The sequence below is a fragment of the Macrobrachium rosenbergii genome, chromosome 30 (genome assembly GCF_040412425.1).
Source record: "Macrobrachium rosenbergii isolate ZJJX-2024 chromosome 30, ASM4041242v1, whole genome shotgun sequence".
Classification (NCBI taxonomy): Eukaryota; Metazoa; Arthropoda; class Malacostraca; order Decapoda; family Palaemonidae; genus Macrobrachium; species Macrobrachium rosenbergii.
Window position 1 is genome coordinate 9,717,529 of NC_089770.1, and position 26,944 is coordinate 9,744,472.

The 26,944-nt window shown below is 37.7% G+C and overlaps 1 protein-coding gene across 1 annotated transcript; it reads left to right on the forward strand.

The window, feature by feature from the left end:
* The first annotated feature begins 2,802 nt into the window (after window positions 1–2,802).
* Window positions 2,803–25,963, forward strand: LOC136855003 (transcription factor Sp9-like). Its single transcript, XM_067131710.1, is given in 12 exon segments — window positions 2,803–2,942; window positions 10,171–10,312; window positions 10,738–11,001; window positions 11,799–11,970; window positions 11,973–12,082; window positions 12,664–12,930; window positions 15,716–15,832; window positions 17,512–17,670; window positions 19,117–19,279; window positions 21,839–22,182; window positions 22,601–22,720; window positions 23,070–25,963. Coding segments are annotated over 11 exon segments (1,905 nt in total). The 5' UTR covers window positions 2,803–2,942; window positions 10,171–10,276; the 3' UTR covers window positions 23,223–25,963.
* Window positions 25,964–26,944: the final 981 nt, after the last annotated feature.

Here is a 26,944-nt window from a genome sequence, read left to right on the forward strand (position 1 = left end):
CTCTCTCACACAGACACACACACGCACAGACATTTACAGGTCCCATCTTGATTTAATTCTTCTCTCTCTCTCTCATATGCTTTTAGTCTTAGTCAAAATAACTAAAGATACAAACAGTTTCATCTCATTTTTCACACCACAAAATAATTATAGTTGCAACCAGAGAGAGAGAGAGAGAGAGAGAGAGAGAGAGCGCAACCGCGAATGCAACAGTAATAAAAGAAAGCTGGTAAAAAATTCCTGCTCAATCTTGATCCCAAATTAAGCTTTTCCATCACCGTATCCACTTACGCTGCCAGAGTAACGATGATCAGGAAACGGATTCTACTAAACGGTGCAACTGTTTGGCGGTTAATTCTAGGAGCACGACTTTTCCAAGTACATAAATCAGCCTTCGACTTCATTCTGTATAATTACAAATGAACGTGATACAGCCACGTATTTTATTTATATATGAGGATGCTTGTATAGATATAATTAGTAAGGGCTGACGACCAACACGAAAGCTACTTTGCTACGATGGTTCTAGAAAAGTAGGCTTAGAATTTTCGCTGGTTCTTGATCATTTTTAACTTGGGGTGGCTCATGGGGCCGATGTTAATATACCTGAATACTTTTTACCTTGGGATGCGTTGTAAAAAGTTTGGTTGAAACTGATTCTGTGGTTCTGGAGTAGGTTAAAAAAGTAAGCTTAACTTAGCCTAGCAAAACTAGTTATAAGTGTGCAAACTTCAATCAGAAAAGCTTAAGGGGAAAATTTTCAATATTGTGCTTCAATATAACACACAGTGTTATACATATTTTCATAACAAATGCACACAGAGAGAGAGAGAGAGAGAGAGAGGAATAGATGTAGTGACTCAATTCACATAAACTAATTCACCTTAGTAAATCTTTGATAAACATTATTAATTCAGAAGAGCATACCATATGCCAGCTAGACCCACACACGTAGCATTCCCCCTTCAGAAGACTACAGTATTCCCCACAGCCCAGACCCGTTACAAAATCCGTCACCATTCTCAGTCAAGTGTGAAGAGTTGGAGAGAGCCCAGGGGATGTATAAGTGTCTGGCTGTGACGTCATTTCCGGGGGAGAGCGAAAAAGAGAAACTGTTCCTTGGTTTTTTTTAATCTTCCTGGACAGATGTTCCACCCACAGTTGTTGATTTCCTCTTAAATTCGATCAATTTTTTTTTTTACTTAATTTATTTTATTGTAAAGGATACTCGTGTACAGGCGATGGGGAACATACTACAACAGTTATCAGTTCCCACGGACGCAACTACAGTACAGACAGTTAAGAAAAAAGGTAGAGATTTATAAAGGCATATTTTCTTTTTTTTTTTCCCCATATGACAGCACAGGACTCCGTCAGCTGGCTCTATCGAACCCAACGATGAGAAGAAAAGTAACCGAGCGCTTTTTTTTCCCTCTCCTTCTTTCATGTGTACACAGGACGTTTCTCGTGCGTACTTGAGCCCTCTTCCTTCCCAAATGGTTGATGTACCTCAAGGGTGCAGAGGCTATGACATAAGAACATCACGTGGTTTTAGTTTGGTGTGGGTGTGGCAAAAGTCATGTTGGACACTCAACGCGTTATTGAGGAGGACACGCATATTCGACGCCGTTAATAATGTTAGGTTCCACAAGACGTCCACTTATCCGTGACACGGCACTGGTAATAACTACAGTTTGCGGACGCTTTCGGAGCCGAAATATCCCACGGATATTTTTAAAAATCTTTCCCGTAATATTTTTGGCAACTGATTAGGGCGGCAATTGTACGGAGAAGTCGGCCTCTGGGCGTCACCGAAGCGGAGCTCTTTTAGACGCATAAAAATCATCCCTCTCTCGGATCTCTGCTCCCTCTTTACTTTACTTTCTCGGAAATTTAATCGTTACTTATTTGCGTCAATGGGCTTCGCGTTGCGACCACGCATTTCCCAAGCAGAAATATTTGCGTTCATGTTAATTAACGGACGCGACCAGAAGGAAGCCGGACCTTCAGTCCCAGTGAAAGTAGGCTGGCTCAATTCACCTGCGCCCCGGTTATTCGAATATAGTCCAGACTTTACCTGTTCTGAGGTTTGTACCGAAGAAACTAACTAAATCTAATAACAGAATATCTATGAAGTGCTTTACCAGCATCCCGTCCCCTTTGATTTTACATTAGCGATCTGTAAAGGTTTTAACATTAGGGTTCGCCAGGCTATCATTAGGTTGTGGGAGGGCCAGACGTGGAGGGTGAGGGCGGGAAAATGCAGGCTTTGTAACGAATGATTTGAAATATCGCTGCTCTACCCCTTTAATTAAAGGTGGCGCGTCTCTCTGTGTCCCTCTGCTGCGTTTTTCGCTCCCCGCCTGCAGATATGCACCGTGAAAAATACTATGATGATGCCCGTGAAAACAATGGGGAGAAATTGCCGGATCGTCAATCCATCCATCAATTAACTAAAGCCTGTGAAACTTAACGTTGCGTTGTGAGAAATAAGTGATCCGTGGGCGGCCTCGGGCTGGTGACTGTGGCGGGGAGAGCGGCCCCGCTGAACCAATCAGAACGCAGCCTTCACTTCCCCACCGCCCCTGAGTTTCACTCTCCTCCGCGCCTCGAACTAGTTCGCTTGCGAATTGCATCGGGTTTTACTCGTTGCTGGAGCTATTTAAACTTTACCGAGTGTTAGAAAGCGATTCTAAGTCGTCGGAAATACTAGAGAATCGTGAAATCCGGTCCCCAAGTGGCCGAATAAGGAATTAGATCGTAACTTCCAGCGCACGAATATCTGGCGAAATTCGACAGGCCGCCTGAGAGTTGAAGCTTTTGAATAGTCGTGACCCCAAAGCAGTGAAGTGAGAGGAAATTGTGTATTTTGTGCCAGTATGCGTGCTTGGACGGCCCAATTGACGAAGACGGAGTCCCCTGTGCCATACACATCAGCCCAGGTAAGCCCAGAAGTGCCTAAGGTGTCCTTAAACGCGAGAGAAAAGAGGGACTGGGAAAGTGTACGGTGTACTAGCAAGTCAGGACAACTAGGCTAGGCTCCGCCCTTGCAGGAGGCGTCACATCCACGTGCTTCAGGATAACCCCGGGGCCAGCCTTCCTTCCTTCCTGCCTCCCCCGGGCACCGCCCCCCGTCACCCTACGATCGACACCCTTCGGAGAACACCCAAGGGAACGCCCTCCTCAATCGTATTATTCAGACGAGCGTACATTTTTCTCCTCGAGAGGGCTCCTTCGCCTGTGACGGTAGCCCGTAAGGAGGAATTGGGCGGGGTGTTGATGAAGAAGGTTGTGCCCCGCCGCCCCCCTGGCACTGTGGGTGTGCCCTTCCCCGCCTAAGTACGCCCACTGCCCGCCTCCACGCCTCGCCCGCACCCGTAGCCACCAGCAGAGACGGGGGCGGGGCCACTTCCATATCCTATCAGGACAATAGTCAACAACACGCAACTTCTCATTACCTTTTCGGCAATCAGCTTAGGCACACCGCCGTCGAAGGCTACTACGTCTGCCGATGCTGCTCGACACTCCTTTTCCCCCGCGGATGAAATCGACCTTGAATGACATGTCCCCCAGTGCAGCAACAAAGGAAATTACGGGCTGGGTTTGAAGGAAATTAACCCGTTATACTCTAATGCATATCTAGGCAAACCCTTGGGTTCAGTATGGGTCAGAGGCAGGACATTTCAAGGCTTTAATTTTGAAAATTGTACACCTTTAAGGGTTGGCTGAACCACGGTACACAAAAATGCGTTTGGGTCATTTTCTAAAGCTGTAGTGTTCGACACTCGAAGTTTTAAAGTGACTCTCTCTCTCTCTCTCTCTCTCTCTCTCTCTCTCTCTCTCTCTCTCTCTCTCTCTCTCTCTCTCTCTCTCTCATTAGTGTTTGCTTTAAGGTTTAGTATTATGCAAAATACTAGGGTTTACACTCGATATAACTGATTATTTAAAGGTCACTGAATTGAATATTAAGTGGGATATTTACGTATGTGACCTCTTTTATGTATTGATGCTATATACTTTTCATGATATTCTCAGTTTATCTTGTTAAGGTGATTTATCATACCTCTTAATTTTTCGTATTGCTATCCCATTTTTCTGTGTAGTTTATACTTACATTTACTTGACCCAGATGAGTTGCTCTCTCTCTCTATTTCTCGTTATAATGTGGTTCGGATTCCACAATAAGCTGTAGGTCCCGTTGCTAGGTAACCAGTAGGTTCTTAGCCACGTAAAAATAAGTCTAATCCTTCGGGACCAGCCTAGGAGAGCTGTTAACCAGCTCAGTGGTCTAGTTAAACTAAGATATACTTAACTTTTTTAACCCCTCTCTCTCTCTCTCTCTCTCTCTCTCTCTCTCTCTCTCTCTCTCTCTCTCTCTCTCTCTCTCTCTCTCTCTCTCTCTATATATATATATATATATATATATATATATATATATATATATATATACATACATACATATATATGTAGAATCTACTGGTCACTTTGCAAGTTAAGAGGGACATTTTGGCTATTAGAACTACACACACACACACACACATATATATATATATATATATATATATATATATATATATATATATATATATATATATATATATGTGTGTGTGTATGTAATAAAATGTTCATTGTGGAAGTTTCATGCAACAGACGTACATCCATGATTTATTAGTAAAAGCATGATTGCGACTGATATCTAACGAGTTATTCTCTGTTAGGGAAACGGATTACGTATGTTTGTGTGCGTGTATAACGCGCCCAAAACGATTGGCTGCACAGATGTTCGGTAATTACGGTTCAGAGTCATACACAAATGCAGTGATAACAGTTGTAACAGATTTTTTTTTTCTATATAGTTGCGCGCCCTCATACGCGTTCGTTGCCTTTCCCCTGCCAAATGACGTCAGAGCAGAAATAGGAATACCTGTCTCTTAACTCTTTCCCTCATATCCTTATCCCACCCATGTATTGTTTCAAGTTTCCCATTCTTACGTCACGACTGGGCCATCTCGACTAAAACTCGATTTTTTTTCCCGTAAAATCTATATCTTTTCTGTCGAATCTCCGTCTCTCTTATACCACCTTAGTAAATAAGCTGTCCTTGTCTCTCTTAACCTTACTTCCATTCGCTGTAGTTCTAGTTCCTTCTTGAAACTTATGCATAGGGCTTGGTCGCTACTTGGATGGGTAAACACCAGAGGACGATAGCCGTCGATTCTTATGCTTCCATGAAGAGAGAGAGAGAGAGTTGTCGTGACCTCCACACAGTAGACCTATATCGTCGTCGTTTTCTACATAACTCATGAACTGTTGGATGAACCCTCTGGGAAGTAAACTTACACAGAGTATACTGTAAGCAGGAAGCTCATCAGCAACTCTTAGTAATTCCCCTACACACCCCCCATACATATTTTACCCCTACGTAACTCGGCTCAAAAGACGTGCTGAGCCAACCGGGCCGATATAAATTCTGGGGAGTAAACGAATTATGATGATAAAAGATACGGAAAATGATAGTACAAAATACGCGAAGAAAACAAACTAATGAGAATGAAAGGATTGGTTGTGATTACATGAATAGGATATGGGTCTATAGGGCACGTAATCCTCGCCTTGCATAAGGATAGTCTAAGGTAAACATGCGCTTGCGCAAAGGATGGGATAGATACAACGGAAACTCGTGTCAGGTGGTTTCCAAATTTGACTTGTCAGTCAGGTTCCCTTCGAGTGGAAGTTGGACGTTGGTGTGTTTCCTCTCTCTCTCTCTCTCTCTCTCTCTCTCTCTCTCTCTCTCTCTCTCTCTCTCTCTCTCTCGTTCAGGGTCGTTCGCGTACAAAATATTGACCAAAATCACACCTTCATAGATACTAAAATGCCGTATGTTTTATCGGTAACTCGAAAGGGTGGGATGCTACTTAATCTCTCTCTCTCTCTCTCTCTCTCTCTCTCTCTCTCTCTCTCTCTCTCTCTCTCTCTCTCTCTCTAAATCCATTGAGCGTAGAAGGACGTTAAATCTCGTTTTGTTTTCACTAATTTATCGTGTGACGACTAAGCAGTGGCTGTAATATGTACAAAACAAAAAATATTAGCCTCAGGAGGGTTCCAATCCCTCCTCCTCCTCCTCCTCCCCCCTCCCCTCCTCCTCCTCCTCCTCCTCCTGACGTCGCCAAGGAAAGACGTGAGATTAAGTGATGCCGACTCTGTAGTCCTTCCGCGTGTGTTGACAGCAAGCGCTTGTTTGGGCCAGACCTTTTTTTTTTTTTTTTTTTTTTTGCGCTACTGTTCCCTGTCAAAGCATCATGTAGTCATTTGTGCAATGCTCTTGGTCTGTAGTTTGTACGTTATCTTTTTTAATAAAGATTAAAGATGTTGAGAGTAGAACAAGTGATGCATAAAATAATTTCTTAGTAGCAGTGTATTGCAAGTAAGGTGTTTATGAATAAATCTGATAATAAATGGAAGTGTAGCGAAAACGGTGGCTTGGAAACTGTGGTAAGGCATTTAGTGTAACTTAGAAATTATAGGGAAATGACACATACACTATATATACATGTATATGTATATATATACACATTGCAATATTTCATTACTTGTAATGACTTGACAAAGTACTTATGCATGAAGTTTATTATTTCTGATGCACCAGAGATAGCAACGGCAGTTAAGAATCAAACACTATGCCTGTAAAGACCCCGTTCTGAAAAGAAAGCCTTTGAAGATAACTAATGAGAAATTAGTCACGTGACTTGTAGGAAGTTTGAAACTCGCCCAACGAGTGATGACGTCATCATCAGAGACGTCACAAACAGTGACGTCATCGTAATTATAAGAAGCGGAAGGAAGTCTTAAAGGTCTCAAGACATGAGTAGTTGGTTATTTAATATATTTTGGCGAAAACCTACGGCAATATTTGCGTTGGAAATGATCGTCAATTGCTTCGGTGAAAATGTAAATAAAGAGATGCTGTAGTATGTTTACAAAGTCGTCGTATTTGGTGAGTAGATTTTCTATTGGTGAATTATTCGTATTTCGTTTTTTTCATATCAAGAAGTTTAAGTGGTTGTAGGACCTCCGAAAGTCTGCGTTGCTCGTGCATTTATTGGTGACTACCGAATCTGTACACATGCGCGCGCTCACATCTTTCTCTTTTTTGCGAAAAAATGAAATTTAAAGTCAGTTTTAGAGGGGAATAAAGTATGTATGAGATTGAGAAGACACTAAGCTTGAATCACACTTCAAGCTTGTGTGTGTGCGTGTTTGTATGTATGACAGAGAGAGAGAAACAGACCTATTCATTATTTTTTCAAGAAGACTTCTTACGAATTGGTGAATTGGCCTAAATTTTTTAAACTGAAAATCTTTGGTGGAGTTACGAGAATGAACATTTCATGTTTTGAGATGGAAACTTTGGGAATGTTTGTTATTGTTTGTTACACACTGGGTTGATCTGCAGTGAGAGGTAATGTTGTTGTTGAAATAAGCTGGCTGTTTGTGTTTGTGGTTGTTGGATTCTCCTGGCCCTGTTATTTAGGCACATGAAGGATGCCATTTGATGTTAAATGAAACTGGCTTTGTGATACATCTTGGTATGAAGTTAAGCTGACTTTGTGATTCCTCTTGTTATGAAATTAAGCTGGCTTTGTGATTCCTCTTCTTACTTTAAGCCTGCTTTTTTATTTTTCTTGTGAAATTAAGCTGGCTTTGTGATTCCTCTTCTTACTTTAAGCCTGCTTTGTGATTTTTCTTGTGAAATTAAGCTGGCTTTGTGATTCCTCTTGTTATGAAATTAAGCTGGCTTTGTGATTGCTTTTGTTACTAAATTAAGCTGGCTTTGTGATTACTTTTTGTTACTAAATTAAGCTGGCTTGGTGATTCCTCGTGCTGAATTAAGCCAGCTTTGTGATTTCTCTTGTGAAATTAAGCTGGCTTTATGATTGATTTTGTTACTAAGTTAAGCTGGCTTTGTGATTCCTCTTCTTACTAAATTAAGCCGGCTTTGTGATTTCTCTTGTGAACTGTAGATGGCTTTGTGATTGCTTTTGTTACTAAATTAAGCTGGTTTTGTGATTCCCTCTTCTTACTAAATTAAGCTGGCTTTGTGGTTTCTCTTGTGAAATTAAGCTGGCTTTGTGATTTCTTTTGTTATGAAATTAAGCTGGCTACTAAATTATGCTACTTTGTAATTTTTTTACTAAATTAAGCTGTAATTCCTCTTTTTGTTAAATTAAGCTGGCTTTGTGATTGCTCTTTAGTAAAGTAAGCTGGCTTTGTGATTCCTCTAGTTATTAAATTAAGCTGGCTTTGTGATTCCTCTTGCTGTTAAAGTAATCTGACTTTATGATTTCTCTTGTTATTAATTGGTTTTGTGGTTCATCTTGTTATTAAATTAAGGTGGCTTTGTCATCCATCTTGTTACTAAATTAAGCCGGCATTATGATTCCTCGTTATTAAACTAAGTTGGTGTTGTGATTCCTCTTGTTAGGAAATTAAGCTGGGTTTTTAATCCTATGGTTAGGAAATTAAGCTGGATTTTTTAATTATATCATTAGGAAATTAAGCTGGGTTTTTTAATCCTATGGTTAGGAAATTAAGCTGGATTTTTTAATTATATCATTAGGAAATTAAGCTGGTTTTGTGATTCCTCTTATTAAATTAAGCTGGCTTTGTGATTCCTCTTGTTTTCAATTAAGCTGGCTTTGTGATTCTTTTTGTTATTTATTTAAGCTGGCTTTGTGATTCCTTGTGTTATAAATTAACCTGGAATTGTGATTCCTCTTGATATTAAGTTAAGCTGGCTTTTTTTATTCATCTTGATATTAGATTAAGCTGCCTTTGTGATTCATCTTGTTATTAGATTAAACTGATTTTGTGATTCCTGTTGTTATTTAGGTATGCTGGCTTTGTGATTCCTCATGTTATTACATTGGCTTTGTGATTCCTCTTTTTATTAATATGAACTGGCTTTGTTATTCCTCTTGTTATTAAGCTGGCTTTATGATCTCTCTTGTCATTAAAAGAAGATGGTTTTGTGATTCCTCTTGTTATTGAATTAAGCTGACCAAGAGAGAGAGGTTAAGTATACCTTATTTTAACCAGACCACTGAGCTGATTAACAGCTCTCCGAGGGCTGGTCTGAAGGATTAGACTGATTTTACGTGGCTAAGAACCAATTGGTTACCTAGCCACGAGACCTACAGCTTATTGTGGAATCCGAACCACATTATACCGAGAAATGAATTTCTATCACCAGAAATACATTCCTCTAATTCTTCATTGGCTGGCTGGAGACTCGAACTCGGGCCTAGCAGAGTGCTAGCTGACAAGTCTACTGACTCACCCAACGAGGAACTAGAGAGAGAGAGAGAGAGAGAGAGAGAGTACTGTCCTTTAGTGTACCTGTAAAATTTCAGTGATAGTGATGCAAAATAAAAGTTCATTACATAAATTTTATTTGATTTTGTAAAATTTAGGCTGTTAAGCCAAGCAAGGGGTCACTTAAGTCTACATAGTACTGAAGTCTACATAGTACTTAAGACTAAGAATCTGATGTTTTGACTCTTCAGGATTGGCCTTTGTAACAACTAGAGATCTCATGTTCATATCATTGCTGGTTAGAATCATTCATAGTTTAACTGCACAATGCAAAGCACTTTTGGCCAGCATTAGAGGATTTAATTCTCACAGACAAATGACAGATTATTTAGGTGGAATATCGGATAAAATACAAAGACATTGGTCAGTATTGAGTAGTACATGTACTGTGTTGTGGGACACATTTACTCTACTGCATATTAATATTAGTTACTGACTTGTGCTTTTCAAAGTGATTGAGTGAAATTGTTTTTGTGTAATAAGTGCCACTGGATTTTCTGGACTTTTCCAGGTCTTAATAAATCTGGTTGAAATATGATTTTTTCCAACTTAAATACAGATGAGAGTAATGATTCCTCAGCACAAGCTGAAGCATAAGCCTTCTTGAAAGAATCTGTTTTGTATACTATGGAGAAATACAAATTATTTTTAAAATGTGTCATGGCCATATGTAAACAATTACTGGAATAGTTAGCTACAGAAAAAATTATGATGTTTTACTGTGGGTGAAGTTACTATTTTCTAAGCACAGTATAGTCTCTTACTCTCTTTTATGCAGCTATATTTATTTTATTTCAGTTTTAGGTGTGCAGCACCAAGCATAAAAATATCGAAAGAGACCGAGAGGAAGGTGTCATTGGGTGATTGCAGCAGAGGTCTAGATTGTTTATAGAAAATTACCAGGATGGAGGACGACATAAAACACAAAGAAACTTTTGAGGTAATGCTCATATTAGTGCGTTTCTGATTACAGCATGGAAATTGTTTTTTTTAAATCATGTTTGGTACAGTATCCTATTATAGGGTCAAATTTGCTATAGGACAGGTTTTTAAAGGTTAGAATACTGTGCCCCCCATTACCATTTTTGGTACACTTCATGTGGTATATAGCCTCAGTGACAGATGACATAATTGTAGTGTATAATGACATCTTGAATTGTAAGTCCGTACTGCATGTTTATAAAAATGAACATTGTATTGTTTATAAAAATAAACATTGTGTTGCAACAGTAGTGGACATATCTAATTTTCAGCTCATGGAGTTCAAGTTTTAATTCAGTAATTTGATACTGCCATTATACAGTATAGTGAATATAATTCTACTTTCTTTTAAAATACTATTTCTTTCATGTCATAACTTTAAAGTGTACGTTGCAGCCGAGAGAGGCCCAGGGTGCCCAGATCATCACTGCCAATGGGCAAACCTACTCTGTCATGCCCCAGACTCAAATGCAGACTGTGACAATAGATGGACAGGAGGCAATCTACATTCCAGCGTCAGTTCAGCATGCCCCAGCTACCCAGCAGATCCAGATTGCTGGCAACCAGACTCTGTTTACCCCGACAGGCCAGCTCATCAGAACGCAAAACCTTCTGCAGAATGTTCAAAGCGTTGGTCAAGTTGTCACAGTAAGTTTCTTCATGTTGTTTTAAGGTCTATTGTGGTAGACCTTGAGATTCGTTGCAGCATCCCTTCGACCCAAAGATACAACCTCTTTCATTAATTTTACTGTACTGTCGTTCATATTCTCTTTCTTCCATCTTATTTTCCACCCTCTCCTAACACTTGTTGCGCAGTCTAACAGTTATTTCATAGTGCAACTGCGAGGTTTTACTTTAGTTACACCTTTCAAACCTTTTTACAGTCAGTTTCCTTTTCATCAATTTCCTTTTCAGTGCTGAATGACCTCATAGGTCCCAGTGCTTGGCCTAAATACTATTTTCCATTCCGTTCCATATTATTTCAAGTATACACCTGCCTCAAATCTTGCAGTGCATTCATCCACATGCGCAGCCATGGCTGCATGTGAATATGTTTTGATTTGATAGTTTATCATGCATTGTTATTAAAACTTTCTCAGATTTTCAAAGCAGGTCTAAATATGAGTTGTTAGAAAGATTTGCAATAAGTATGTTGTACTTTCAGTTAATTTTTAAAAGTGCATTTCTGGTGTGTTACAGCACCGTACACAGTTTTGTTGGCATATGTATTGATTTCTTTATTTGAAAACTTCTCTTAATTGCTGTAGTACTGTATATGAGTAGATTTGATTCTGAAATGTTGGCATGTCACTGAATTACAAAATATTTTTATTCCCATAGATCACACTTTATAGAGCCATTGATCATTATCAAGTTTACTCCAGGTATATTTTTCTATACCATGTAGTAGTTTGTTATTTTAGTTTTATTCTTTTCCTTTGTAGCCCATAACTGTCGGTGGTGTACGGCCTGCCACAGCGACTGGTGGAGCTGGCACAGCTCAGGCTGCCCCCACCGCAACAGCCCAGGTAGGCCAGGTCGCAACTCAGGTAATGCAATCAGGGGTTGCAGGTGTACCGCAGGCAACTATTCCTGTGCAGATACCCATCTCGACAGCTGGGGACAAACAATCATGCAGACTATTCCATTTCCCGTGCAAATACCAGTGATTCCAAATGTCGTGCAGGCAAATGGGCAGACGATCCAAGTAGTACCGCAACTTGCTCAGGTGAGGAAACTGAATCTTTTCCACGATGGTGGTTTACTTTTCCCAGCTACTTTTAATTTTGTAGAGTAATTCAGAAAGATTTAAGTTGCTAGACTTTTACAAAGTCTGTGTATACAGAATTACAACTTCATATGGGTATAATTTTTTCCAAAATCTGATTTTCTAGAGCAGTGCTGGAAAAAGTTATTTTACTATCTATTAATGTCTCTTCTTTCAAATGTTATTAGACCTAGCCATGCAGTCTTTTATACAATATAGGTTTGCAACTTCATGTTACCTCTAAACCTACTAAATTTCATTTCAGAAGGTTATGCTAATGTTCTAGATTTTATAATGAAGTTCTCTAGAATCGCCATATTTTTTAGTGTATGGTTTTTGGTCAAGACTTTCCTCCAGCCAAGATTTTTAAACAGAACTATTCTCACAAGTTGTAAAAGAGATAATCTCACAAGTTGTAAAGAGGCATTGTGCTGTACTGCTAATTTTCATCATAATTTATGGTAAAGTGAAACTGATACAGAGTAGTGTGAGATGTTCACATGCAGACCCCTTTATCATTCAGTTCTCTTTTTCTTGAACAGCAAGTACAAGCACAACCCCAAATAGCACAAATTTTACTACCCAATGGCCAAGTTCAACAAGTTCAAATGCTGTGGAGTGGCACCACTGGTTTGATGTCTTTAGCATCTGCTGGAGCCATGACCCAGCTCTCGTCCTCCCAACCTGTGACAACGTCAACTTGGGCAACGAGCACAGTATCGTCCCCATCAGTAGCGGCAGTGCAGGCGACGTCAACCACCACATCCACGCAAGATGAAAAGCCGCAAGTCCAGCAAGCGAATCAGCAGGTAGACCAGTCTTTAGATAGATTTTCTTGAACACGGTCAAGTCATATCTTTTACCACAGTCACTATTTTTATACCAGATACACTTCTGCTTTGGTATTTCTGGCAGTCGCATGTCTGATTTTGGTCTTTTATTATAAATTTTTAGGTTTTTCTTTGATTGTTCTCAAAGAAATCTAAGCACCCATTTCATACAGGCCTTAAACTGCCAAGTCTTCTGTTGTGTGGTTATGTGGATTGAAGTATAGGTAATGTTGCATACGATAGGTTCTATAATATGTCATAGCTGCTCATTGTAGCTTTATTTGCTTTGCAATTTAACTTGCAGACAAGGCCATTGATGCTTAGAATTTTTAGGTATATTTTATATTTACTAAATTAAAACTTTGACTCCACCCTTATGAAAACCGAGAGCAAATAACTGCCATACTTGAAGTTTTGAACCAAATCAGAGCAACCTGAAACCAGTTAGATCAAACATGAATATGTGACAGTCTTGATTTCAAAGAGTACCTTAGTAATTCAAGCTCATTTCTGCACAGCTTATACTCATTTGGGCCATGGATATTTGATGAATAACCCACATGACCTAGTTTCCTAGGTGGATTATGTAAAACACATCTTGTGTGATTTTTCTAATTTCAACCAACAAAGGTTAACAAACCTTTCTGAGTAAACCCCTTAAAAACTTTGTCAAAATATTCAACATTTTCAGTTTATTCAAATATGAAACTTTTATAAGCTTCGATTTCTTGAATAAGACCTCAGTTTTATACCTACAGGCATTACTGAAGGTGTTTGGAGCATCCCTTCGGCCCCTGGCTGCACCCACTTTTTAGTCTTTTACTTCACCTCTATTTTTGCTTCTTTTCAGTCTTGCTGTCCAACCACTTTACCTGTTATTTCTTAATGTAACTGTGAGGTTTCCTTCTAATTCCACCTTTCGATGCCATTCCAGCTCCCTCTTTTCACTGTCTTGCTGAGTGGCCAAAAGTGCCCCAGCTCTTTCATAAGTCAGTCAACTTAATTCTGTACATTAGTTATAGGTATTACTTCATGCACATGTAAATGTACTGTATACAGGCAGTCCCCGGTTTACGACGGTTCCGGCTTACGACGTTCCGAGGTTACGATGCTTTTCAAATATATTCATCAGAAATTATTTTACGACGCACGTTCCGGGGTTACGACGCGTCGTACGCCGATCCGACGGAAGAAATATGGTTCCAAAACGGCAGAATAATCATAATTTGAAGGTTTTTTTTATGTAAAACTCAATAATAATGCAGTTTACATCATTTTCAATGCACCCAGAGCATTAAAAGTAAGGTTTTCTTATGATTTTTACGATTTTCGACAATTTTCCGGTTTACGACGCGGCGTAAGAACGGAACCCCCGTCGTAAACCGGGGACTGCCTGTATATGTGTATGAATAACAAAAACAGACCCTTCAGGCCAGACCTAAGAGAGAGAAGAACATGCTGTTATTTAACTAAATATTGTTAATGCTATGGTGTGTCCATAGATGGTTGTTTTTACATTTTATATGCCAGGTGGGTCAGTGAGAGTGTGGGTTGTTCCCTGTCTAGATGTGTACTTGAAATAGAAACATCCTCAAGTTGCGCTTTTAGCTACTTCAGTGCAGATGGCTGACAACTGTTGTCGTGGAAGTTTAAGGCTTGTTGAAAATGGTTTACTTTTAGTGTTGCAAAATTCTGGAAAATTTGTGGATGGAGTATATTAGTTTCTCTATATCAACAGATTTATACGCTAACAGTATGATGAAGAAGTAACATTTTACTTTTCAAACTTGGCTTACTGTGTAGAATTAATATTTGCACTGACTAAGATCCATTGTTTGAGTTTGATTCTTGCATGATCATAGAAGCTTCTAACTTTTTTTTTTTTTTTACAAAAAAACCCTTATGAGAAAATTAACTTACATATCACACAGTGTTTTTCTTGATCTATTTCTGGTAGTTCCTTATGAACAGCCAATTGTGCATTGCATAGCATGAATTGTATTTGTAACAGAAAAGTCTGTTGTGACTTGTTTTGCCTTAACATTTTAACCTCTAATGGTGAAATATGTTATCTAACTGGACTAGAATTTTTAGTTGGAAACAAATCCTTTTTAGCTTTTTATTTCATAATACAGTAATGTTTCTTTTGTGCTGAATGTGTTTTGCTTATGTTTGACTCATGATGAAATAGGTTGCAATAACTCAGGCTTCGTGACATAAAAGCTGATTGTGTCAGGTTCTTTTTTCAGATGTTTAGTAGAACAATTGATGAAAATAGCTGCTTTTAAGGATGTTTGAATACCCCCAGATCTTTTTTGATCTTGCTACTCAAGGTAACCCACATGGCCCACAGCTAGTTAAGATTTTCAGTCCATTTTCCATCTTTCTTTTACGACAGTCTCACAGTTGGTAGTGTTTTATGGGGATTTTGTAATTTTGGTACAAATGGCTAAGGTTTTTTGTGTCAGTAGAGGCATGATAAGTTTAGAATTTTATAAATACCTGGGGGGCCAGTCATTATAAAGTTTTTAAAGTTTTTATAATCATGTTTTTGTTCATAGCTTTGTACAGCTAAATAATTAGCGCTAAGAATCTGTTTGAAAACATAGACAATGTAGCAAAAGTCATTTTAGCCTGAGTTGTTGCAACCGCTGATAAGTTCTTTTGGTCAAAGTCTCTTGCTTTATTCTACCCTCAAAAAAAAAAAAAAAAAAACTCTTCATTGGGTATTTAAGTTACAAATCATGACATCCATACTTGTTAGGCAACCGCTGCTGGAGGCAGTATCACAACAACAAACCCCTCCCAAGGGACAAATATGACTGTTTCAAATGCTTGTACTTCTCAGCTGTTACCGCAGGGCATCACTGTATCAGCACAGGTAGGATATTGTTTTTAGTTGATTTATTTTTTTATTTTAATATTTGAAAAGTACATGTGCTATTTCCCCCCCCCTTTTTTTTTACATCAAAATTCAATTGATTTTAACATAGTAAATATGATTAAAGGGAGTGTTCTTAAATATGATTAAAGGGAGTGTTCTTGATAAAGTATTAGAATCAGTTCGACATAGTAAATATGATTAAAAGGATTGTTCTTGATAAAGTATTAGAATCAGTTCATGATAGATCATGCCATCTGAACATCTGCAAAGAAAGCTTAACCTTGAAGTCATATATCATAATATTATTTTTGCAAATTATGTACCATTATGTTTACAATTACCGTTCGGAAAAGTAACTGCAGTCCAGTTAACCAGTAAATAAATATACATTAGCCAAGGTATCTTATATTCACATGATTACAAACTTTTTAGCACAAGAAAATTGAAGCATCTTGTGGCTGAGGTGAATGTGTTCTGTTTGGTGTTAAATGTTTTAATGTAAACATTCTAATTTGGAAATAGCTTTTTAACATCTGATATGGGATGTAGATAAAGGAGGAAATGACTTTGGTTTTATTTTTAAAAATCTTAACACAATGGTTTTATTTTTAAAAATCCTGACACCATTCAGATTTGATTACATCTTCAGCTTTAAACTAACTGGTATTACAGTAACCAGGGTTACCATTGAATGTATATTAATTCAGCATTGTCATCAGTAATCAAATACTGTGAAGGTGTTTTGGTTATATTTTATATTGAAAAAAAAGGCCAATTCACTTATATCTAAATTGGTGTCATTTTCTACTTTTTGACGATTTGCTTTGCAAATGTTTGTATAAGATTGTATAAAAATGTTTGACAGTTATGATTCGATTTATTTTTCTCTTGGCAACAGTCCATAGAAGTGTTTCAGAAAAAATGCTCATTCTTATAGATTTATAAAATAGGCATAAAAGTATAGCCTGTATGCATTTTTGCTTTATTATGATAACGAAAGCACGTTAAAAAATATATAAATATATTCCTCTAATTAAGTCCATCTTTTTATAGATATTGCAACATTTCAATATCCAATACTGTACAAGCTAGTGATGTTGCTGAAATAATTTCACATTGGTGATAACCCTAGTTTAAACCTAGTCAGTGGAAAGAAATTTTGTAGTAATGCTTGGGAAATGTGGGCAGATGTATTTAACAAGAATTTTTAGCCAAAACAACTCTTTAGTGCCACTATCCAAAAAATTCCCAAGTATAAGTAATGGTTCCATAAACTATAAAATATATTGAGTCCACTCATGTAGGGTACTAAAGAGTTTGTAAAATTTTCATTTCCGAGTACCAACATTACTTTTTATGATAATTGAAGTAATGATATCTGTTATTGCTTTCTGTTTATCGCAACACATTTAGCTTTTTGTAGTCAAAATACTATAATAAGGTCATGATATTTACTTTAATAGAATATATACATAGTAGAACTGCAGTATCCCCTGAAGAAAATACTCCAGCCCACATCACTAAATAAATTTCATGCTCACAGTGCATTAACAGTAAGGGAATATGAGGAAATGGTGTCTAGGTTTCCGATTAGCATTGAACTCTTTGTTCATTAAGAGCAGTAGAGTACACTATATGTTTCTTTACATTCTCAAGATTCATTTTCCCTCCCTCAGATACCTGGATCAGTCGGGACAGGCGTCACGGTGGTGCCAGTAAGCCAGACGTCGCAGTTGCGAGCAGCAACAGCTCCCGCAGCAGCACTGGCGACACAGCAGATCCCTCAAATACAGGTGGTGCAACCTGTTTTTCAGCACATCCCTGGTATCGGCCAGGTGAGGACACGGGTTTTAAGGTTCTCTGAAATGTGGGATTTCTGGTTCTTCATCATGTGGGATTTTCAGGCTGTACAACAGGACTGTAGGTCATAAGAAATATGAATTTAGTTATAGGCTGGGTTGAACTAAAGGATTGTCAGTGGAGTAGGATTTAGTTTTTGAAAGTTGGGAGTTCAGGTTCTCTTTATTTATTTCTTTTTCAGTTTGAAGGTAAATTGCTTCACATTCCATTTGTGATGGGATCCACATATCCTACCTCTCAGAATGAGTAAATTGGTGGCTTCCTAAACTATACCTTTTAAAGCTTCTCTGACTAAACTATACCTTTGAAGCTTTTGTCGATACAGTATTGAATTTTGGTCAACATTTTTTCTTGGAATCTGTATCTTTGGGCTTCTCTTTGTTTTATTAGTATGGCATTTAATTGGTCTGATTATGTAGCTGCTTCCTGTGTGGGTGTATTTCTAGGCTTTTACCTCTTGGTTGAGTGCTGTTTCAAGGAAGCCAATTTTTATGGAATGTGATATAGAGCTTTTTGAATGGTTTTTTGGAGTTTTAAAGATTGTTTTCTTGATGTTCTTTTCTTAATGTGTCAACGTACGGCATTGAAAATCCATTTGCCTAAATACTTGGTAAGTAATTAAATATCAGGAAAACATTGAGCCTCACAATAATGCAATCAAAGTATTGTATTACCTTCTATCTGCATAAATTTTGAACTTCTGAAATCCATAGTGTTGTGATTTTCTGCGTACAAGTTGTAAAAACACGTGTTGCAACCTCTTCCTGAATTACAAGCATAACTTCTAAAGCAGGAGAAATTATTGCTTGTCAAAGCTCTGTTATGGCATGGGCCGTGAAAGATTTGTGCTAGTTGATTACTACTAAAATTTTTTGAGCAACCTTTCATTCATACTGGATCTGTACCTCAAAAGGAATTTTCATAGTTTATTCTTTACTTAATTTCCTTTTTTTTATTGCTCTGCTGCTTTCCTTCTTGGGGTCGTTGTGTCTGTTGCATTCTGCTTTTCTGTTAGGGTTGAAGATTGGCTTGTATTAGTAATAATTATAATTAAGGACACCCTATATTTTTTATTTTTAGTTTCCTTTTTGTTCTACTTCTGTTAAGATCTACAAACGAGTTGGGATGAATCACTGAAATTCCTGCTCTCGAGTCTAGCTATTGCATTTCAGTATTTTACATAAACTTCCGAAGTGTTCCCATGCAGGTCAACTTTCCATGTTCCAGAGGTTAATGTGATGGTTTTGTTAACTTTTTCATTAGGTATATGTCCATGCACAGGGTAATGTAAGTGCAGTTGACTTGGAAATCTAGCTGTCATTCCCATGAACTCCCATGAATTTGCTCGTACAGAATGTGTTTTAGTATTTTAACATTATAATATACTATAAAATTTTCTGACCTCTTTTGTCTGTGTACAGGTTCAAGTGATCTCCCCATCGTCTCTACAAAATCTTACATCAACTCTGTCAGGAACAGCTCAGCCAATATCTGTATCAAACCTAGGAGCTGTGACTACAAGCAGTGCTCAGCCAACAACTGCCATTCCCACCCAGATCTTACCTGGAGGTGCTCAACTTATTAGTAAGTTATTTTATCTAATTTACGCATTACAGTACATCTGGAGTTGTGAGTGTATTCTGTATAATTTTTGTGAGGTATGGGAACATAAACTTACGAGTAAAGCTTCGTCTACACGACCAGACTTTGTGTGCAGACAAAAATAAGAAATTTGTCCATTGCCAGTCTACACTTCTGTTTGGCATACACATGCTGAAGTGTATGTACAGACACCACCCTACCTGTGAACATTCAACATACAAACATTCAGAGATATAAACAAATGTAATCACAAATGAAAAGTGTGTTCAGAGCACTCCCCCTTTCCCACCCATAAGTCCAAATTTTGTTTTGCATGCCTATTCTGTACATACAGTACTGTATTTATAGTGTATTGTGTTTTAGGATGAAAAAACATACAGTACTGTATTGACTTTATAGTATACTGTACTTGAATAGGCATGAACCAACTTACAACAATTGAACATACAAACGGCCGTCCAGAACGTAACTTTTGTAAGTAGGGTGGTGTCTGAGCACTTTGAGCAAAGAGACCAGACTTAGTCTGGGGTAAGTGACGCACACGACTGCCAGGCATACGAATGTGACAAAGATTGATGCAAAGAGCGAACGCTTTAGTTTTATTATAAGAAACAGGTTTTATACTGTATACAAAAAGCATAAAAAATCATTTTTATATTGAAGTAATTATATATAATACATGAATGAAAATATTTACTGGAATATACAGAGATCACAAACTTGAGGATTACAATATATTTATCATTGGAATCAAAATAACTTGATATCCATGGGAATATATTTTTATAATTTTCCATTTTAAAAATAGCTGTTATACTGTATGTAATACATTTAATCCATATATAGGGTCATTTGTTATATGAAATTATGATGTATATTGTCCTTGATATTCAAGCATTATGTTATTTAACATACAATTATTTTATTTTCATTTCTTTTACATCTTTTTCCATTCTGTTAATTTTTTGGTTACAGTTATTATCGTATAACTGTACTTCTCTTATTCATTTTCCTCACTGGAATGCTTTCTCTGTTGGCGTCCTTGAGTCTACAGCATTTTGCTTTACTATTACTACTGCTACTAAGAATAATGGTAATGATTATATAAACTTGAAAACCAAGAAACCAATTGTTTAGGTTGTAGGGTTGATTTTGTAATGGGTTTCAGTTCTACCTAATGAACAACATAAATGATGTCTGGCTTCTGGTGTAATGCTTTCCCACATATTGGTGTCGATGCTTCACTGTGTACGGGGTAACTCTTTCAAGTAGACAATGGAAGGTCTTGTGGTATATTCTTACAAAACTTTGGAAGTGTCAGGTCTCTTAAAAGTCACACCACTTCCTATAGCTTTTCATGAACCAGTTTTTACACCATCTCCCTTTACCCAGTGCTTTTCGTTTCTTCACACATATGCCTATCAAAAAGGCACAGAGTGGCAGTCACTTTCTTTCCTTCTGGCTATGAGCCATACTGCTGTTGCCGTACTGTGCTCACCTCCACCCAGACTTTGATTGGCCAACAGACTTGTGTATTTACAGATTTTGTCTGCCAACAGACTGTCTCCCAGGCAAAGTCTGGTCGTGTGGGTGGGGCTTAAGATTACAGATCTGTTGTGATCAGCTCCAGATGAAAAGTAGACATAAATCTCTTCAGTTGGTAATCTTCTCTAGCCAAACCAGTGGCTTTATTTATAGGATATCTAAGGTGTCTTAGGTAATCATTGTTGTAGAAATGATAAACATAATTGTTGAATTGGACAACAAAATTTACACAACCCATCTTTACACCGCTTAAGTGACAAAAGCTGTCAGATAGGTTCAAAAAGAGGATATGGGAGCTTGGCTCTACAGCTTCTTCATATTAGATGCTATATTGCATTATCCAACCAGCCATGATCTTATTTGTTCACCATCGTGAGTGACTTAGGTAGTAGCCTACAAAGTGCATTAATATTGTTCACTGATGATTGTTGTGTCTTGGGAGTATGCTTATTGTCAAAGTAAGAGAGGAAGATGGTGAAAAAAATTTTGTGATGCAACTGTATATCAACCTAGAGCTTATTCAGATATCCAGTGAGCACTCAGTGGACTGGTGGCTTTCAAGCCGAGAGAGTACTGGACAGTGGTGAAACTTACAGAGTTTATGCAGGTACCAACTGTTCTTCACTGTATTGGGGTGTTTTAAATAAAGGGGTTATTGGGCAGTTATGAAGCTTACAGATTTTATTCACTTACCCATGTCAGTCAGAGTAGGGTTGCCAGTCTCAACAGTTAGTACATGAAAGCCTAAAGGCTATCTACTCTAACTTAATACTGCATTAGAATGTTTAAGAATTCAAAACCCTTGTCTACAATTTTGATCATCAGGAGTCATTCCCAACATTTTATTGAAGTTTACAATGTTAACAGTATTTTTGTAAATTTACAGTTGTTTGTGGTCAAATATGTTTATGGCACTGAGATGTGGAAAAGTCTGAAAACATGCTGTCAAAGCATTTTCTTTCTTTTCACATACTCAGTGCTTTCAACTCCCCACAGGTGCTAGTGGTATCCAGTGTGAAGGAGATTCCAAGTGGGTAGTATCCACAGGAGGTCAAGTAAGTCAACCTCAGGTGGTGTCACAACCAGAAGACTCACCCGTTGACAATTCGGGTAAGAGCAGGTTACGCCGAGTTGCATGCACATGTCCAAATTGCAAAGAAGGGGACAGAGGTGGAGAAAACAAGAAGAAAGTACACATTTGCCACATTCCCGGTTGCAACAAGATGTATGGAAAGACGTCGCATTTGAGGGCACATCTAAGATGGCACTCAGGAGACCGGCCTTTTGCTTGCTCTTGGCTGTTTTGCAATAAGAGATTCACTAGATCGGATGAACTGCAGGTATGTACGTTACTCTGATTATTAAAACAATTTGGCTCATTGCAGTTTTCATGATGTAGTTTTGTTAGTGTGATTCTTAAGAAGTTAAGAGAATGGAAAACAGCACAGGAAGGTATGGGCATGAAGGCTTTGCAAATTATTTAATACTGTGATCTTTTACCATTTAAATTTAATCAGGATCTGAATGCTCTTATTCTAGCCAGTATGCAATCAGTTGTTCCCACTTAAAGACCTCAGTGATAACTGAATTTTCTTAGACTAAATTGTCTTTGGAGTAAATGAGTTATTACTGGATGGTGGTGGCACAGTGGATTGCTCTCTACCACTAGATAGTTTTAACAGTCAATAAGCAAGTGTTACTTTTTGAGTTCCTTTTTTTAACCAGTTATTTACAACTAACTCTGCCTAATTTTTACAGCGTCACAAGCGGACTCATACTGGGGAGAAGAGGTTCCACTGCCCAGACTGTCAAAAGCGTTTCATGCGATCTGATCATCTTTCAAAACATGTCAAGACCCACAACAAGCAAAAGGGACTGGTGAGTAATTTGGATGTTTTCAAAATGTAAGTGGGTCATATGTTTTTCAGAGGAGGTTTGGGATAAGTTATGGAAGATTGCTTCTTTTCAATTTTTTTTCACTTTCTGAATGTGAATTATGAAAAATTTTTCTGGAATTTTTGGAAAATCACATTAGAAAACATTTTATTGTTTCATTGTACCCTTTCCTCTTTGGTTCCTTGTGTTAGGTTCTTAATAGACTTGCCCATTTGTAAATACTGTACAGCAATAGGTTTTAAACAGTCCTCGTTTACTGTAAATGAAGCCCTGTGAAAAAAACCACGAAATGTTATGGCAATGACTTATTGCAATTGTGACTCCTTTTCAGAACCATTCCAATGCCCCACATTCATCAGACAGCAGCAACTCTTCCGATGCAGGTGAGAAGATGCTCATCACCATCCCAGACCAAAGTGGCGACCCCCTCCACATCTCAACAGATGATGTCTCAGGCAACATTACACGGCAGCAGCAGCCTTAATAATCATAATGTTTTAGTACAAGTTGAAAATGTCATGTAATTACTCGTTATCATTCATCTTCTGCATATGTACATATCCATGTCAAGATTTATTTAGTGTGCACTTTGTGTATTTATAGTACCTTATATCGATGGTAGAGATGTTACGCTGAAGTTTTTTTATTGACAAGTAAATGGTTGTGTACAAATTTTAACGATAAAAGTCAAACCAGAACTAATGGCAATTTATATGCTAAGAAAAGAATAATCTGGTAGTTAAAAGGTAACGAGCGTTAATAATTTTGCAGAAAAAAGTTTGAAGTTTTTGAATACAGTGGTTATTTAAAACTTTTGTAAATTTGTATGCAATGTTTTCTGTAAGAATTTTTTACCATAATTTTTAGTATTTTGTATATGCATATTTTTTCTGAAGTTGTAAGCAAATTTGTTTGCTCAATGTATTTTCACTTAGCTCTGAATTTACAGTTTTGTTTGTTGTTTTCCATTCAGGAATGCAAAACCCTTAATTCATTAGACTTTTTATGGGGAATTATATCAGAAAATGTTTTTGAAGAAAATCAAAGGCCATATTGAAGTCATGAAAGGCAAAGAGTAGTCTTTTGAACGCTTGTACCGTATAATTTTCAGCGTTTGCATTTGTGACTGGTACTGGAGAGTATATACATGTGTGGTTACTTTTTGTGTAAGCACTTGATCTGTTAAACTATCATTTTCATTTGCTTTTTCAAGTTTATATCCCCTGATTTGTGTCAGTGATACAGTGGAATCTAGCGTTAACTTACATGCATCACTGCATTTCTGTGGACTGCAGACACTGTCATCAGCTATGAAGAGAAATGTCTGGGAATGTGTGATTTAGGAGCAAGTGAGTGAGACAAGCTGGAGTGGATGCCATTCGTTTGTAGCTGTCATGCAGTCAGCTGCCTTCACTTTCTACAGTGTATAGATCACATCATACCAGAAATGAAGTGGAAATGGAGGTAAAGTGAAAGGCTAAAAAGTGTTTGCAGTTAGGGGCTGAAAGGACACTGCAAATACGCTTTATTAATGCCTACAGTGCACTGTGTGAGGTGCAGTTATGGCCCTACCTCCCTACGGGACTGATATCCTTGTATCCATTGTAATTGTGTTGCCTGTGTATCTCAGTTTACTTAAAAATCAAAATTAACCTTCTCCATCCTGTCCTTTGCAGTTGCAAAGCTGTCTCAGCATTCCTTGATAAACTACTTGTAGGGCTTATGGAAGCTTTAAATTAGACCAGTAAGGCAGTATGACTAATTTTGGAATTTCACACAGAGTTTTTATTTTACAATTCTCTTGGCCAGTCTAATAATGCAGGAGAGACACTGTTGAGTTCACGGTTGAACACACGTTGGATTCCCTAAACCATGTGGTGGTTTATGCAAGATCCTACTGTTCATGTAGGATTGAAATAAGTACATCACATAGCTTCTATTTAAAAATAGGGAAAAGTTGATTTTGAAAGAGGAACATTACTGAATCCTATGTACTGTACTACATATGACAAAAGTAATTGCTGGCTTAATTTTTTTTCTTCAAAAGACAAACAGGCTTGCTTAATGTTGAATATCAAACAGTTTGAAGTTGTATGGTATTCATACTGGAGGTGAAATAGAAAATGTGACTTCACATTTGCAGGAAACTTATCAATTTAACAAGAAAATTTTAAATTTCAGTATGGTGTGGTAAATATAAGGCCAAATGGTGTTATCTAAAGATTTCCTAGAAATGGACTTTTTGTTCCTCTAAAAACATAGTGATGGGTTTCCAGTACAGTATTGGAGTTATTACTAGTTTAACCAAACTGCAGAGGCTGGCATTGAAAAACTGCTGAACTGTATTTCCCACTTTTGATCAGTTATTTTTTCTTGAATGAAAAATAAGGTTGTTGACCTTTTGATTTCTTCAAGTTTATGAACTTTTGGCTTAGAAGAGGAATTTTTTTTAGCTTATGAGATGAATTTTTTTTAGCATGGACACAAGCCAGTTAATGAAATTCCATTCAAATAGTTAGCAAACAGATTTTACTGTCCACACAAAATTGTAATATTGTGATAAATATTCTAAATCAGAAAAGGAAGAATGAATTTGTATACTGTACTGTATTTAATATATGGTCTATATTCTCCTAGTTTCAAATGCTTATCTTTACATTGTACATATTTTAAAGCACAAAATTTTTTTAAATGGCTCGTTACTTCAAGATTTTAAGAGCTGTAAACACAATTTTTTGTACTCTGAAACAGCGCAAGGTAGTGTACAGGCTCAAATAGATTAGCTCAGTCCACTGGATAGTGAAGGACTAACATTCGGATGAAAATGTGATATGAAAATGACTTCCTACTGCGCTATGAATTCAGCCATTCGTGGTCATCACACAAATTCTATCGGTGGACAGTTTTTGTAAGTGTCTTCCTAGTCTTTTCTGTTGAATATGTATATATTTGAAAGTTATTTATTGTATACTTTTTTATAATTTTATAATATATGGCAGTTGAAGTTGTACACTGTATATTACTTACCAAGTAGTTTTCTCAACTGCTTTATTGTACCTGAAGAATTCTGGTTTCAAGAATAGTTGAAATACTAAGTAATTTATATGGTTTAGAAATTAAAAGTTTTTAAAGTGGCGCTAAAACCAAGTGAGATTATTATAATATTGTTGATTCGTAGAAAATAGGTGCCTTGTATTGGTTCATACAATAAATGGCATGAAATTAGCTTTATTTCATTACCCTGCTCATGAACACACCATGAAAAACAAGAGGGTTATTTCCATGTTAATTCTAGGCAGACCACCAAGCCAATCAAGTTTAAAATCCAATGCAAAATCTTAAAGAATAAAGTCAAAGCAATGGAGTCCAAGAACACTGCCAATTTGGCGGGGGAGATTTGGTGGAAACCAGATGCTTCAGGAAGGTAAACTAGCCTGGGCCTCACAGGATACCCAGAGGAGGCCATAATGCCTTCAAAAGCAAGCTTTTTTTGTTTAGAGAACTAGAGGCAAGGGAATGGCTCGCTGCAGTGGGATGGGTAGAGACGAAGATCTCTAACAGCACCATAGTCATCATCTTGCCTGCTCATACCTTTTGCACACTAAGCAAAGTAGGTAGGGGTTGAGGAGCTCAACAAGGAAGATGAGGCTGTTGAAGAAAACCTCTTGTTATGTAATGAGAGAGCATTTGGGGTCCTATCTCTCTCTCTCTCTCTCTACAAATATTTAAAGTCCCCCACAGGGAGAATGTTTGAAGATGAGAGAGCAGAAAGACCCTCAAAGGGATCCAGTACTCCCAAAGTCCTAGAACAAGAAAGGGAAAAGGAGGTTATTGGCAGAAAAATTAAGGGCTGAGGTGCTTTTCTTCCCTAAGGGCAACTTGGAACAAAAAAAGAACCACCAACAATAATTGCAGAGGTAAGGAATTCACTGCACTTCTGCACTCACCTCCTGAGGATCGCCCAAGAGATTATTATCTGGGAAGCAAGAAACTAAGCATAAAGCAATAGTAACAGAGAGAGAGAGAGGGCATCTTCTGAAACTGTGCCGAAAGTCTTCTCCTATATTTCAATACCAAGTTCGGACCCACCAAACCAATATAAGGTATACTCTCTCCCTCTTTACATGGAAGAAATAATCTCCCTCTTTACATGGTATTTTTCCTATAGCTGCTGCATAAATTATAGTCAAATGAAAATGTGAACTA